Source organism: Emys orbicularis, chromosome 6, assembly GCF_028017835.1.
Source record: "Emys orbicularis isolate rEmyOrb1 chromosome 6, rEmyOrb1.hap1, whole genome shotgun sequence".
Lineage (NCBI taxonomy): Eukaryota > Metazoa > Chordata > Testudines > Emydidae > Emys > Emys orbicularis.
The window spans coordinates 112,264,142-112,279,216 of record NC_088688.1 but is presented as its reverse complement, the minus strand read 5'-3'; the positions used below and the strand labels follow the sequence as shown (position 1 = coordinate 112,279,216).

General features: G+C 39.9%; 2 protein-coding genes across 2 annotated transcripts in view; one reads left to right on the top strand and one right to left on the bottom strand.

Annotated features, from left to right (window-relative positions):
- The window catches only part of UHRF2 (ubiquitin like with PHD and ring finger domains 2), a 178,798-nt gene extending 175,708 nt beyond the window's left edge, over positions 1-3,090 (top strand). The window contains exon 16 of the mRNA XM_065406006.1: positions 1,951-3,090. Within this exon, the coding sequence (XP_065262078.1) occupies positions 1,951-2,097 (147 nt within the window). The 3' untranslated portion in view covers positions 2,098-3,090. The remainder of the gene's footprint in view (positions 1-1,950) is intronic.
- A 10,989-nt stretch (positions 3,091-14,079) lies between these two features.
- Positions 14,080-15,075, bottom strand: part of GLDC (glycine decarboxylase) — a 68,805-nt gene continuing 67,809 nt past the window's right edge. Inside the window, exons 24-25 of the mRNA XM_065405918.1 lie at positions 14,923-15,003; positions 14,080-14,223 (exon numbers count right to left, since the gene is read on the bottom strand). Coding sequence (XP_065261990.1) covers positions 14,080-14,223; positions 14,923-15,003 — 225 coding nt within the window. The remainder of the gene's footprint in view (positions 14,224-14,922; positions 15,004-15,075) is intronic.

Below are 15,075 nucleotides of genomic sequence, written 5' to 3'. Positions count from 1 at the left end.
CATCTGCTTCTGTTATATCCGTTATCTCTGTTGCATGCGTTTTCTCTGCCAATATGTTTTTACATGTTAGCTATGTGGTCACAGTTCAAGGGATGTGCATGCCTGAGAATAGCTCTGCCATTGCATTGGAGAGATAGGTTATTGATTTACTAGCTCTGTAGAAGAACAAGTATTTGGTTTAACTGTACTTGGATCATTATATCTTCCAAGTACAAAATTTACTCAAAGTTTAATTTTTAAGACTAGCGTTAGCACCTCATACAACACAGATCACTTATTTATTATTATTTATGATATGCTAGCACCGAGAGATCCTGAACAAAAAATAGATTCCATTGTTCCAGATGCTGTACAGACACTTAGGGTAAGGCACAGTGTCTTCCTAAGAGCAGCAGGCTATCAAGGGCTGCACAGGCGGGGAGAGGCGCCCTTCCCCCAACCCAGTGCAGCCAGAGCCTAGCCAGAGCTGCCATGGCTGGAGAGAGGCGCACCTCCCCCAGTCCAGCCCAGATCCGCCGGAGCTGCCGTGGCCCAGGAGAGGTGCCTCTCCCCTGGCCCTGAGCTGCAGTGAGAGAGGGCTGGGGGGAGTCCTCTCTCCCTGCTGCAGCCCCCGGGGCAGCCTGCACCCCGGAGCCTGCACCCTCAGCCAGAGCCCTCACCCCCCAGCCCTCTGCCCGAGCCCTGAGCCCCCTCCCGCACCTCAATCTCCTCATCCCCGGCTCTACCCTAGAGCTCGCACCCCTAGCGAGAGCCCTCACTCCCTGCACCCCAGCCCTGAGCCCCCTGAGCCCCCGCCCATTGGCCCCACCCCCTCCACACATCACCTCCATATTGGTGCACATAACAAAATTCATTCCGCACATGGACATAAAAAATTAGAGGGAACGTTGGCCAGGACTATCATGATGGGGTGAATAAACAGAAGTAAGGGAGTGGAAAAAATAAAGGAAAGAGAGGAAGGGAATGAAGAAGGCTGGATAGATGGTGAGGATCCCAAAGGACAAGGATAATGAGGGTGGCAACAGAATGACCATGGGGGAAGAAAACAATGTCCAGAGTTCAAATTGTACAGAACAGTCTGCTACTATAACTGCTGCCCAGGAGCTGAGATTCTCCTTGCCCCTGCTGCTCCCAGAGGCTGGCTCTGTTCCATGAGATTCTGCTCTGCCTTCTCCACCCACATGCCTAGGGAAGGACAAAAAGGGGTCACTTGGAGACCTGGGGACAACAGAAAGGGGAATAGGATATTTATTTGTAAATGTTTGGTATAGATTTTGTGGAATACCATGTGTATGATTATTCTACATATCCCCCTTGAGGATTGAATATTGGGATCTTTCATAAAGATGGAGTAGATGTGGACTGCATGTTTTTTGTTTTGTTTAGTACTTACACCATTAGACATTTGCCCTGGATTTTTTGTCTTGTATACAATTAGTAAGCTTTACTTATTTATTTAGCGTGTGCATAGTAAGCTTAATAAAAATAAGTTTTAAAAAAAGTATTTAGATTAAAAAAATAAGAAAGGAAGAATTAGGGAAGAATTTGCAAAGCCCTAGCAAGTTCATAAAAGTTTAGATATAAGCTACAACTGCGTATTCAGAGTCATAGCTTGAAATGAATGGCTGGGATGTTTGAGAAGTTTAGCAGGAATGCTAAAAAGAATCTGCAGACGGAGCTCTCCTACCCGCAGAGAGGCGGGGGGAAGTGGAGTCCTTCCCTGGTGACCTGTACTTTCATTCATGCCAAACTTACTGCTTGTAATGTAGCCAAGAACAGAGTTCTTTGTTGTCTTCCTCTGTGTAACGGCAAGAATGTGTATCAGAAGACTTAGTAACAGCTTAGTAACAGTTCTAGCTATGCTGAGCACTACGTTTGCTCCCTAGTAGTTGCTTAGCTAGTTGTTCAGCACAAAGAAAAGCTGTAATTTTCTTTCCTTGCGTGTCTTAGAGCTGTTTACAGCGCTCCTTCCGAGCTGAAGTCTTCACCTGCCCTGCCTGCCGCTATGACCTTGGGAAGGGCTACACCATGGTTCCCAACAAGATACTGCAGACACTACTTGACCAGTTCTTCCCTGGGTACAGCAAAGGACGATGATATGTTCAGCTCCTACCTGACTTCTCCCAGTGACTATAGACAATAAAGGAGAATAAACATGGGAAATTCAACAGTGGACCAGCCAACTTGATGGGACTCAACATATTGTCACATTCTGAAGCAGCTCTCTTCCCCCTACAGCCATCTCTTTTGTGTAGTGAGAACTCAAATTCTCAGCTGTCTTTCACCATCAAAGGTAGTCTTGGCCAGTTGACAACTAGTTTTTAAAACAGAAAAACAAAAGCCTCAGCTCTGACTGGTCAACTGTAGCTGATGCTTAAATTATGTTGGTTTTTTGTAACTACCTCAGGACAGAGGAAGATAATTTGTGGGGATTAAAAGAAGTTCAGTGAAGTTTTAGCTACACACTGCCTCCTGAATATTAGTTGTGCCTGGTCCAGGCAGTTTGATTTACAAAAAAAACAAAACAAAACAAAAAAGCAGCACTTAAACCAGTTTGATTAAAGAACAAAAAATTCTGTGGTGTGCATAATCCTTTTTTCTTTTTTCCCCCATTATGCTGCATTTTTTTCTTTTTTTCTTTTTTTGCAAGAACAGGCTGATTTTTAGTCTATTTTTGTGAGCTTCATTGTGCTTTTTCTTGTATCTTATGCAAGTTGACTACTAATGACTAATGAGAACAATATGAATGCATTGTTGCTACATTAGTGTAAAGTGATCTGTGTTTTTTGCACTTAAGGAGGGTATTCAAGACACTCTAGTTGTGTAAAAAAAAGAATTCATATGAAACAAGCCACTTTTGTATTAGTTAAAACTGTATGCTTTTAGTAGGACTTGTATCAGTGGCAATACATCTACTCAGCATTGAAGGCAGTGCTAGCTTGGAGACAGTTCAAATCGCTTCATATTGTGATCTGAAATTTTATATACAGTATATTCCCCCAAAATATACATTAAATATTTTATGATTCAGAAAAAGTTGCTAATTATTGTTGCTTTGTATTGTAACAACCATGTAGCCTAAATCATATTTAACAAACAAGTACTTTTTTGTAGTAAATGTTTTCTTCAGGTGGGCTTTTTATACTTAAAACGGGGTATTATATGAACTTGCATTTCAGATGTTGGTAACAAGGACAAATAATGAATATATTGGGCCACAGTCTGCTTTAAGGACAGAAGAACTTAACCCATTGTTGGTAGGTTTAACAGATATCTAATGGTCTCAAAATGTAATCTAAGGTTTGCGCTAGTGGTAAGTTTTCACTCTTAGAAATACGTTTCAGACCAAGGATTTAAAATAAACCCAAACCCTACTTTGATTGGGGTCTTCTTTTTATATCTTGCAGCAATGAGTTCAGTCGTTTAACATGTTTGCTTACCAGAGTCACAACAGAAGAAATCTAAATGTGAGAGAATACTCAGTTTGTCTTATGAAAAGTGGAGGAGAAACAAATCACCTAACCCTTCAATTATTAGTCCTGGTATAGGTATCTGATAAGCTTGGAATAGCATTACTTTTAACCCATTCAGCAGGAAAGTAGTAATATGTTTGACCTTTTATTAATTTTATGACCTTTTATACTTCTGTCTAAAGTAACATTTCTCTTTCATTCCAGGAGATAGAATTTCCACTGCAAGTTTACTAATGCAAAATGTACAGCCACCAATGTTAGATATCCCGACCCACTCTCACTGCCCAAAAGGCTTCTGTTGAGCAAAAATTTGAGGAAATAGGATAATTCTCCCTTTGGCTTTTTCCTGTACTTAACATAGAATGAAATTGGTTCCAACGTCATCCTTCAAACAGACCTATGAACATTGAGGCTCAGACTTTCAAAAGAACCTTAGACAGATGCCCAAATTCCTTTGATATTGACTGAGTTTCTTTAGGTTCTTTTGAAAATGGTAGCCTGACTATTCTTCTGGTTAAAACCTTCACTGATTAGTAATATATTTTCATTGTAGACAGCATGCCCACAATAGTGAAGCAGTCTACAATAACATGACATGTGCAAGATGCACGCACTCAATTCTGCACTATTTCCAAGTGATATTTAGGTCCTGTAAAGTCTTTATGGTACCTTTTTTGATAGCCTTACCTGTCTGATAATTAGTAGCAATTAACACTCATTTGACAGTCATAGCAGAGATTCAGAGACTAACGTACTCAGAGACTGAGTAATAATATACCATTTTAATATTAAAATCTTCTCAATGCCATAAAACTTTTCAATGGAGAAAGAGAAATCTTCAGTAATAGTCTGACTGTTTAACTGTAGCTTGTTACCATTGTTCCTAAAGCTTTTCCTGAATGTTCATATTGTGCCTCAAATTTAGATGAATGAATAAGGTGAACAATACTTCTTCAAATCTGAAGTGAGATTAAATTTAAAACAATCTGAAATTGTGCATTGTACCAAAGCACTTAATAATATGTTCCAAGTTAGGCTTAAACTGTTTGTGTGCAAATGCCAGTGATTTCAAATAAGAACCGCACAGAATCCAGTTCTATAAATAATTGGAGTGCCTAACTATGCAAAAAGCAGTTCTTAAGTTTCAATTTAACATTTATTTTCCTAATTCAGAATAGTGTGGGGTTTCACTAGCACTTCTCCCATTATCATCAGTTCGGTGTAGTGGCTGGCTTAAGGGAGTGCATGACTTTCAAAGCCAGGCGTAGGAAGTTCTGCAGTTTAATTAGTTTTGGCACTAGCAGTTAGCAGGAGGAGAACCTACCACTAAAATGGTTAACATGGTACATTTCTAATGTTTTTATAAGATTGGATTTGGGAGGAAATCACACCAAGAACAACCATGTCTTGTATCCGTACTGGACAGAACAAAGCCCACTTGATGGGAAGAAACTCAACATGACAAGGCCTCTTCAAGAAGGGCAGTGCAGCAACTGAACAAGGCCCTCTAGAGCTGGAGTTTGCTTTCAACCATATTTACAGGCCAATGTGCAGTGGTATTTCATGTGCTTTTTATAATAATTAAACATGATTTCATTTTGGTGCCCCAAGTGGCTTTTACAGCAAATAACTTTGGAATTAAGAGTTAGAATTTTCAGACACCCACTTCTAAGGTCTCAGGCTATCAGCACAGAGGCACCTGCTAGACTGATTTTGGTGTCTCTGGATTTAATAAATGCAGAAACTGTTTGACTACTTAATAGGAATTTCTTAATGTGCCACACTTAGTTTTAGCAACACATACTCCTTATTGGCAATAAAACCTGAACTGAATTTACTCACATTTTAGACAATATATTCTTTCTATTTCAACTGGCGACACCAAAATAACCCCTGCAAGGTTGGTGCAACAGCCAGAGCTTTTAGAGTTATGTGCCTCTTGTAGAGACACTGTTCAGGTGCAACTGAAGGTTTCCATACAACTGTTCGCTTATATTCCAGTAACAGTTGGAGTTTTCAGTCCTACTTTGCTAAGCAATGTGCGGACACTTGGCAAAAGTCTCTGTCCCGAACTTTGCAATGTAAGTAAGCTCTATCATCATTTAGAGGCACTATTAGGAAGGCTTAAACGTCTTTACTGGTTGTTGTTCGAGGTATATTCAGTTAGATTGTTAGGCAAAAAGATTCTTTTCCCCAAGAATCTGGCAAGCACAGACAATACTGAAAGGGGTTTATTCACGGTACCAGGAAGACTGACAAGCAGCTTCAAAAATATGGTGCCATAGTGGCCAGTTATATACATTCTCTTATCAATTCATTTGCATTTATCTGTACATACAGAGACAGACACTGTTACAAGTTAAGAGAGAACCCTGAACAAAGATAAAAATAAAAACAGTACGTACATATAGAGGTCATCCTAATTGCATCAAACGTCTGTGACCAGGGCCGGCTCCAGGCACCAGCGCAGCAAGCAGGTGCTTGGGGCGGCCAACGGAGGGGGCGGCACGTCCGGCTCTTCGGCGGCGGGTCCCTCGGCCCCTATTGGAGGGAAAGACGTGCTGCCGAATTGCCGCCGAAGAATAATGAAGCGGAGGCATAGAGGTGCCGCCAATCGCGGCTTTTTTTTGTTTTGTTCCGCCGCTTGGGGGGGCAAAAACGCTGGAGCCGGCCCTGGATGTGACTACCTTGCGGGGGAAGGAGGCGGGGGGGGGGGGGAGGTAGGGATGAGTGCTTAAAGATAACGGGTGGGCTGTGAAGGGAGGGTTTATTCTGTTCTAAGAGCTGAGTTACTGGGCGGGCATTGACCATATAAGCTTATCAGTTGTTTACAGGTGTAGGTGTCCTTGCTACTGAAGCATTCCTGCTTGTTCTGCGGTTTCTGTCTTAGCTGTTAACTAAATTTTAACTTTTGCCTGACAAGATGTTAATATATCAAAGATATAACTTATGGTGTTTTCCAAATTATAACACAGCAATCCAATTCTTGCAAAAATAATGGAATGGTACTACTAATGCATCTTTGATATTGAGGATCACCCATCAGTTCAGAAAAGATGCAGTTGGCTGTACAGCCTAAGATGGTGGTGGATGTCTGGGCCGAACGGGCATTGCTACTGAAAAATCTCCAATCAAAGGCAAGAAGGGTTGCATGGGCACCAGCTGTGGAGCACCAATAGCTATACTACTTGAAGAAATATGGGTAAGCTGTTTTCATAAGAATCTAGATAGATTAAGGATCCATAATTACAATTCAGTACTCAATAGTACCCAAATACCTAGGAAAGCTGAAAATTTCCTGTGGTTTGCAGGTCACCCCTTCTGCTGACAAAAAGAGGTTTCTCTTCCTTGCCCTCAGCGGGGCTCTCCAAATAGTCTCTACATCTTCCCAACATTCAATATTCCAATTTCCTCTACTGTGTCTTACTCAGGCATCTATAAACCTTTCCCTTGATCCCAGATTTCTGGGGCTGGTGTGATACATCCATTCCTTCTGTGAATCCAACATCCAGATCTTCTGTTTCAGCTCTCTTCCACTTCACCCTCTTCTGCTGCTAAGCTGCCAGAGAAGCCATGATTCTTCTCTTCTGCAGAAGTTGATGAGATTTGCAAAGTGAAAGCATTGCACACCTTTTATGGCAGGCACAGTGCACTGCTTTTGGTTGGAAGGTAAGGGAGGCACTCACAGAAGGGGAGGGGAAGGGAGAAAAGGGTCCCTGCTTCTGTCTTAGCTAAGCAATACCTTCCTTTCACTGCCACCATGTGCACTTAATTCTTTGTGAGGAAAGTACTGGCTTAAGGAACTGTGTGGAGGCAGGAAGCCACAATCATGAGGCCTGTAGGCATGTCTAAAAGCAAGGACAATGGGTTTAGAGACTGTGGAACATGTTCTGAGGTAGGGATATTGCCACTCTTTGAGGTCAGACTGTCATCTTGCAAATTACCTAAGTTGCTGTAGCTCCAACTTGGTCCCAAGGATGGGGTTAACCTTAGGGTTGCCAACTCTGACTGAAGCTATTCTGGGAGATTTTTCCCCCCAACATGACATGTCATTTTCTTAAAATATCCTATTAACATTTCCTGGATTGCTTTCAATAGTCACTGGGCGATCAGTGCCAATTCCAGGAGACTCCCGGCCAACCCTGGAGGGTTGACAACCCTCGTTGAAAAGTTCTGGCTTTCTGTGAAAAGCTGGGTCAGGGAGAAGGAGCTGAGGAATGCTGAGTATGTAGGAAGTAGCCTGAAGAATCGAGCTGAAATGGCTGGAAATGAAACATCATTTTCTCCCTGTCACGGCAAAATGGCAAGTCCCAAGAAATAACTTAAGCTTTATCTGCAATGAGGATTCAGACCAGGTACATCCATTGGTACCCAGCCATGGCTGTTGCTGCAGTGGTGCAAATTCCTAGTGCAGACAGACAAAGACACTGCTTTCATGATGGGGTTCGTGCCTGCTTCGAACTGTGCAGTGATGCAATCTACAGTAGAGCTTTTACATTAGGGCAGTTTCTTGAGTGGCTGTGATCAGGTTTTTTCCCTGCAGCAGACCAGGCCTGCGTTATAGCTCTTCTTTACTAACTACATTCATTTTAGTAAGAGCCAATTCTATTATTCTTGCTGGAAAGAGAGAGGACTCTGAAATTTAACACAGCTGAGTTCCCCCTTAATGGACTGGTGGGAACATCTTCCCTTGCTGTTCACATGGGAGCAGCTACTGCAGTTTGCTAGCAGTCATTTCCTTTCTTCAGCCTCTCCCTCCTGGCAAACACCAGCAAAAACAAAAAAGGGACGTCATTTTCCAAAAATCAAAACAGGCGCTGTACTCATCCACTTCATTTGCTAAGCAATGGCATTAAAAAAAAAAAACTTGCTGCTCTGGTCACTACACTGACCACTTGGCAAGTTTTTGCATATAGTCCCATACAACCTCTCCCATTATTCCATGGAAAGTATTTGCCCCACTGTGAATGAAACCGCTTCTCTGACTAGTAAACTTTAAACTCGCAGCTGTCTGAGTGAACTGTGGCTTAGTATTAGTTAGGTAAATCTTGTCTGTAATATAAGTAAATGGCGTATTTTTCTCCATCCTGTGTGCCAGACATGCTGGGTCTCTTGTTTTGAGGCAGCACTGTGCTAGCTGCAGTGTTACATGGTAAAGGTCTCTCTTTGCATTGATTCAGCTTTGCTCATTAAAACAGTTAATGTACTGCAGCTCAGGAGTGAGGTACTGTGGCAGAGTTGGGTGCGGAAACCTGTTTAGCTCATGTATGTACTATGCAGACCTCTACCTACTGCTGTCACTCTTACTGTTATAGATCAGACATTTCATCCAGTTTGCTTACAGCATTTTGTACCCTGGAGACTTGAGACTATTTTCATTTTACAACCCATGTACTGAATTTGAATACGGCAAAACCTATACTACATCAAGCAAAATAAAAGCAAACCTTTTCAGTGCTATGTAAAGTAAAAGTCTGAAATTTAGAAACAAAATTTGTGTTAAAGGGATTTAAAAATAAAGTTGTCCCTGAGCCTCAATTCTAAGATCACCACTGCAGGGTTATAAATAATTCTTTGTTTCTTGGTGGATGGGATGGTGCAGAGTTTTTTGTAAAGAGGCTTGGGTATATGTACGTAATTCACTTATTTAGAATTCCTCAGTTATTTTCTTTTATCTTGAATACATTCAAATAATATAGAATTTCTTTTTAGCTAAGTTTGCAGAAATACAGGCTTTGCGACTATGTTTCATTTGTGTATTTGAATACAAAAAAATCAAGAAATGCAAAATAGTCCCCACAGTACCATTAACTTTTCCACTAAAGATCAAGTTTCACATTTCAGTCTGAACAATAAGAATGCTGCCTGTATGCAATGTGGCCAAGTTGGCAATACAATGGAAACAAGTTTTACATTTCTTGATTTCAAATATGCAACCTGAGCACTGCATTACTATAGGTAGGAATCTAGTAGTTAGAGCCCAGTACAGAAGTATTTCTGGATTCTATTTCCAGTTGTGCCCAGACTCATTTCAGTTTGAGAGATGCACTTAACTCCCTGTCTACTTCACAGGAGTGTCAGATGCTTAATACTTGTAAAACTACTAGAAAGGCCAAAAAATTCAAGTGGTGGAATATATTGAGCTTGGATTTTTCCAAAGACTCCTTGAAGCAATGACCAAGTTTGGAAAGTTTCAGCACAAAGGGACAATCTGAAAAAACAGAGTAAATAGGGTTGAAATACACCTTTTCATTAGGGCTGTAAAGTGATTATAAAAATGAATTGCACTGTAAACAACAATAGAATACCATTTATTTAAATATTTTTGGATGTTTTCTACATTTTCAAATGTATTGATTTCAATTATAACACAAAATACAAAGTGTACCGTGCTCACTTTATATTTATTTTTTATTACAAATATTTGCTGTAAAAAACAAAAATAGTATATTTCAATTCATCTAATACAAGTACTGTAGTGCAATCTCTTTATCATGAAAGTTGAACTTACAAATGTAGAATTATGGACAAAAAAACCCCTGCATTCTAAAACAAAACAATGTAAAACTTTAGAGCCTAGAAGTCCAATCAGTCCTACTTCTTGTTCAGTCAATGGCCAAGAGAAACACGTTTGTTTACATTTGCAGAAGATAATGCTGATGACTGGTTCTGCTCGCTAACTATCCAAAGCAGTGCGGACCGATGCATGTTCATTTTTATCATTTGAGTCAGATGCCACCAGCAGAAAGTTGATTTTCTTTTTTGGTGGTTCAGCTTCTGTAGTTTCTGCATCAGTCTGTTGCTCTTTTAAGACTTCTGAAAGCATGCTCCACACCTCATCCTTCTCAGGTTTTGGAAGGCACTGCAGATTCTTAAATTTCTAAAGATAGCTACAGCACTCGACCCAAGGTTTAACATTGGTATCTTCTTTGCATTGTGTCAAATTTGCAGTGAAAGTGTTCTTAAAACAAACGTGCAGGGTCATCATCCAAGACTGCTATAACATGAAATATATGGCAGAATGCAGGTAAAAAAGAGCAGGAGACATACAGTTCTCCCCCAAGCAGTTCAGTCACACATTTAATTAACGCATTATTTTTTTAATGAGCGTCATCAGCATGGAATCAAGTATCAAAGGGGTAGCCGTGTTAGTCTGGCTAAATGCAGTGCCTTGCATGGTGTCAAGTATCAAAGGGGTAGCCGTGTTAGTCTGGCTACATGCATCCGAAGAAGTGGGTATTCACCCACGGATGCTCATGCTCCTATACGTCTGTTAGTCTATAAGGTGCCACAGGACTCTTTGCTGCATCAGCATGGAAGCGTCTCCTCTGGAACGATGGCCGAAGCATGAAGAGGCATATGAATCTTTAGCGCAACTGGCATGTAAATATCTTGCGACGCCAGCTACAACAGTGCCATGTGAAGGGCCTGTTCTCACTTTCAGGTTACCTTGTAATTAAGAAGTGGGCTGCATTATCTACTGTAAATGTAAACAAATGTGTTTCTCTTAGTGATTGGCTGAACAAGTAGGACTGAGTGGACTCATAGGTTCTAAAGTTTTACATTGTTTTGTTTTTGAGTGCAGTTATGCAACAAAAACTACATTTGTAAATTGCACTTTCATGATAAAGAGGTTGCATTACAGTACTTGTATGAGGTGAACTGAAAAATACTATCATTTTTGCAGTGCAACCATTTGTAATAAAAAAATATAAAGTGAGCACTGTACACTTTGTATTCTTTGTTGTAATTGAAATTGATATTTGAAAATGTAGAAAAACCTCCAAAAATAATGTAATTTTCAATTGGTATTCTGTTTAACAGTGCGATTAATCACTATTTTTTTTAATCACGATTAATATTTGAGTTAATCGTGTGAGTTAACTGATTAATCATCTACAGTAACCTGATAATTACAACCACTGCACTTTCATTGCACTAAGATGTACAATAGTGACTTCAAAATGTAAATTCAGCTTTTGTCACTTCACATCCCCATGGAATATATTATGGAGTTACCATTTTAGACAAGTTGAAATATTTGTAAAGGAAGACAGTATCTACTGATAACCTAATCTATGTATATCGGCACTATAATAGCAAAGAAATCTAGGTTCAATTGCAGGCATCTATCCTCGATCTTGAACTAACCCTATCCACACTGGACATTTCTACAGTTGAGAAAGCCATCCTTAAAAACAAGCTAGTATTTGCAAATATGGATAACTATCTATTTTCCTACTCTAGACATGGCTAGAGAGAACAGCTTATACTAGTTTGCAGGAAATAACAATATAGAGAATAGGGTGCCTCACCCATTGAGAATAATTGGTCTCCATGGCTTAATTCCATATAATTAGCACATGTCTACCTGGTTGTAGTTCTACTCATGAGCTGGAGTGACTCCAGCATTTCTGTTTCTACAATTGACTACTGTACAATTGAATACAAAATTATAAAATGCCAGGAGCTCTGATTCAGCAGGAGGGGGTGAGAATTATAAGCAGCCTTTTTCCTATTCAAGATTAACTAACAACATTTCCAGAATACAGTTTCTGGGGATCCTTTCATCATCAACAGAATACCATAGCCCAATATTTTGTGGAAAAACAGGCATCTCCCTAACTACAATGGAAATTCAATGGTGAAGAGAGCTCAGCTCTTTCATAGATCTGCACCCAAAGTCCAAAGCCAGGAAGTGATCTCACTTTCAGGTAATGGCAGCAAAACTTGACGTGTATTTTTTTCCATTTTAAAAATCATCACTACAGTGGTTAGAGAAGCTAACAATGCATTGATAAGTAGAGTGGCAGAAGTGCTTCTGTGATGTGTCAAACAACTAAACATCTGTGCACAAAAAGCAGCAGCCCCAAATTCAGAGGGCAGATGCAAAATTAAAAACTGATGGGGATTCTGCATGCTTCCATTTTAAGAATAATCCCTGTGCCCACTGAAGTCACACCTAGTTTGGCTTCACGGGTTTGAATACTTTGCGGTACATCTTTGAACACTACTCAGACTAGGGAATCTGTGGAGACATTTCAGAGCAAGAGCAGACTAACTTGTAAAAGGGATAGTGGGTAAAAGTTGAGGTCTAAGATATAGGATGGAGACCCTTTAGTAGATCTAGTGTCTATTGTAAGAGAGACATTTTCAAGTGAAGGTTATTTTTAGTTCTGCTATTGTTTAGTTTTTCATTGTTTCATGTTGAGGTGAAACTGTAGGTGCTGTAATTGAGCTAATCACACCTTCCAGTGAAAAAATCTGGAAAAAAAAATTTGCACCTCAAAAGTATTGTTGATTTGAATGTCACATTGTAAAGGGACTAAGATTTAAAAAAACAAAACAAAAAAAAAACACTTTCCTTCCCCTACCCCCCAATCTTTAACTGTAATGTTTCATTTGCCAGATACAGGTAATTATATGTATGGCCCTGTGTAACATGATTTCATAGAGGGCACGGAAATTGTGAAAATACTCCCAAACACTAAACTTCTATTTTTTTTTTAAGGAAGCTCTCAAGGAGGGAATGAATTTTACCAGTAACCTGAGTCAATTTTAGTCAGTGTCATTCCAGCCTTGCAATTGACTATTTGTACAGGTCATTCTGTGCAAACGCCATGAAACTCAATACTTTCCCATTTTGTCATGAATTTTCTTTAAAAAAAAAAAAAAAAAATTACACAAGGCCCTAATTATATGGCTCCCATCACCATAGTACCCAAACAATAGTTCAGGTTGCAACTCTTCAGCACCTACATAAAAGCTTGATTTTAATTTATTTAAGGGATATACTATTGTGTCTTTTCATTACGAAAGACCTGAGGAGAGGTCCAGGGGACAGAAAGAAGGCACTTTCATTACTGGGAGATGGGCACAGAAGTTGAATAAATTACGTTGATGTGTTTTTTTGGTAGTATCTCAAACAGATTTGACAGCAGCTTTCACTTCTTGTAGGATCTACATCTCTTCTGGCATCTTTGACAACTCAATACCAAAGAAAAATTAGACTGGGAAAAGCCAGACCCCCCCAAAAAGCCATTCTTAAAACTCTAGTGGACTTTATTGGAATATAAGCATTGACAGGTAAAAAACAAAAATACCAGTTTATTATTAAACAATTACCACCACCGCAGTCAGTGGTAACAGATTAGGTACATTAATAACAAACTACTTCCTGTGCTTATACAAAATGTAAACAATTACTGTAGCAGTTAATATTTAATGGTTACTGTCATATGAAATACCTGGAATAAAAATTATTCAGCTTTCCTTACAACCTTGACAAATTCTATGTTATTATTTAAAGTCCTTAGCGCACAAAGAGATCATCACTCTGAACAGAAGACAAAAGGTGCTGAATCAAGGCAACATTAACTGCTTTTGATACTGAGGTACTGAATCAACTCAGTTTGCTTCCACCTACTATAGTGATTGTATTTACATTTTAACTGAGCAGCAGTTCAATTAACAGTATGGAGATTACAAAAATATACATAGTATATAAATCCCCTTATCGGGTGCAGGGAAAAAGAACGCCGTCGTGGTGAACTGAAATGCAGTGGTAAGGCATGAATCCAGCCACCTGGAAATAAAGGGGTAAGACCTAGGAGGATGCTCTCTTCTGTTCAGAAAAGGGAGATTCATAGACTTCCATTGGTGGGCAGGTACAAACCAGATGCTGATCTCCATAGATGTCATCGATTCTAGCAATTGTGGGCCAAAATTTGCTTTCAGGTTTCACAAATGGCTAAATACAGAAAACGTGTTTAGAATTGGTGAGGTACCATTCATTAGCTCAACGTCTACCCAGGATGCACTAGCATCATTTAGGTATCAAAACATAAGATCAAAGGTCTGCCCGCTCCTTTGAAAGACTCCCAGAGTGCCCTATAGCAGTATAAGCTTGCATTCCTCATCTCAAAAGGGCCTCATATGACTGTAAAGCAAACAACTTCCTCCTCCCCGTCAGTCAGCATCTTGCCAGAATCTAAACAGAGTTCTTTGCGATGGAGTCTGTGTAGTGCCTAAGTCCATAGAACTCTGATCTTTTATTAGGGATCCTAGCACTACTGTAACACAGAAAACCTTGCACAGAAGGAATGGAACTGAGGGGATTCCTACCTAGCTTCTCTCGGGGGCAAGGGTGGGGTGTTAGAAAGCCAGGGTAAGGTAGGTAGAGAGCATGTTTTGCAGAATGCTGAAGTCAAACAGTATTTATCTCCCTGTTTAGTGAAAGGAAAATAGTACACTTGCTATAGATCATATCTAAACCATTAAATGAAAGTATGTAAATAGGATAAATATTAATTAGATGAGTTGGGCTTACTAAAATATTCTCCATGTCTAGGCTCAAGAGATACTGCCAGACTAACAACCAACCAAGAACAGAGCCACAAACTAATGAACATTGGTAATTAAGAGATACTAAGATTAAATAGCTACTTACTAGGGGGAAAGCTGCTACTTCTCTGGAATAAGGACGATCCCAGTTAGGGGACGTAATGCAAGTCAGAGTGTGTGGCGACATCTACAACAGAATAAAAGCTAGTTAAAACATGCAGGAGAACTGGATTCAGTGAAACAGTTCAGTCTACAGCCC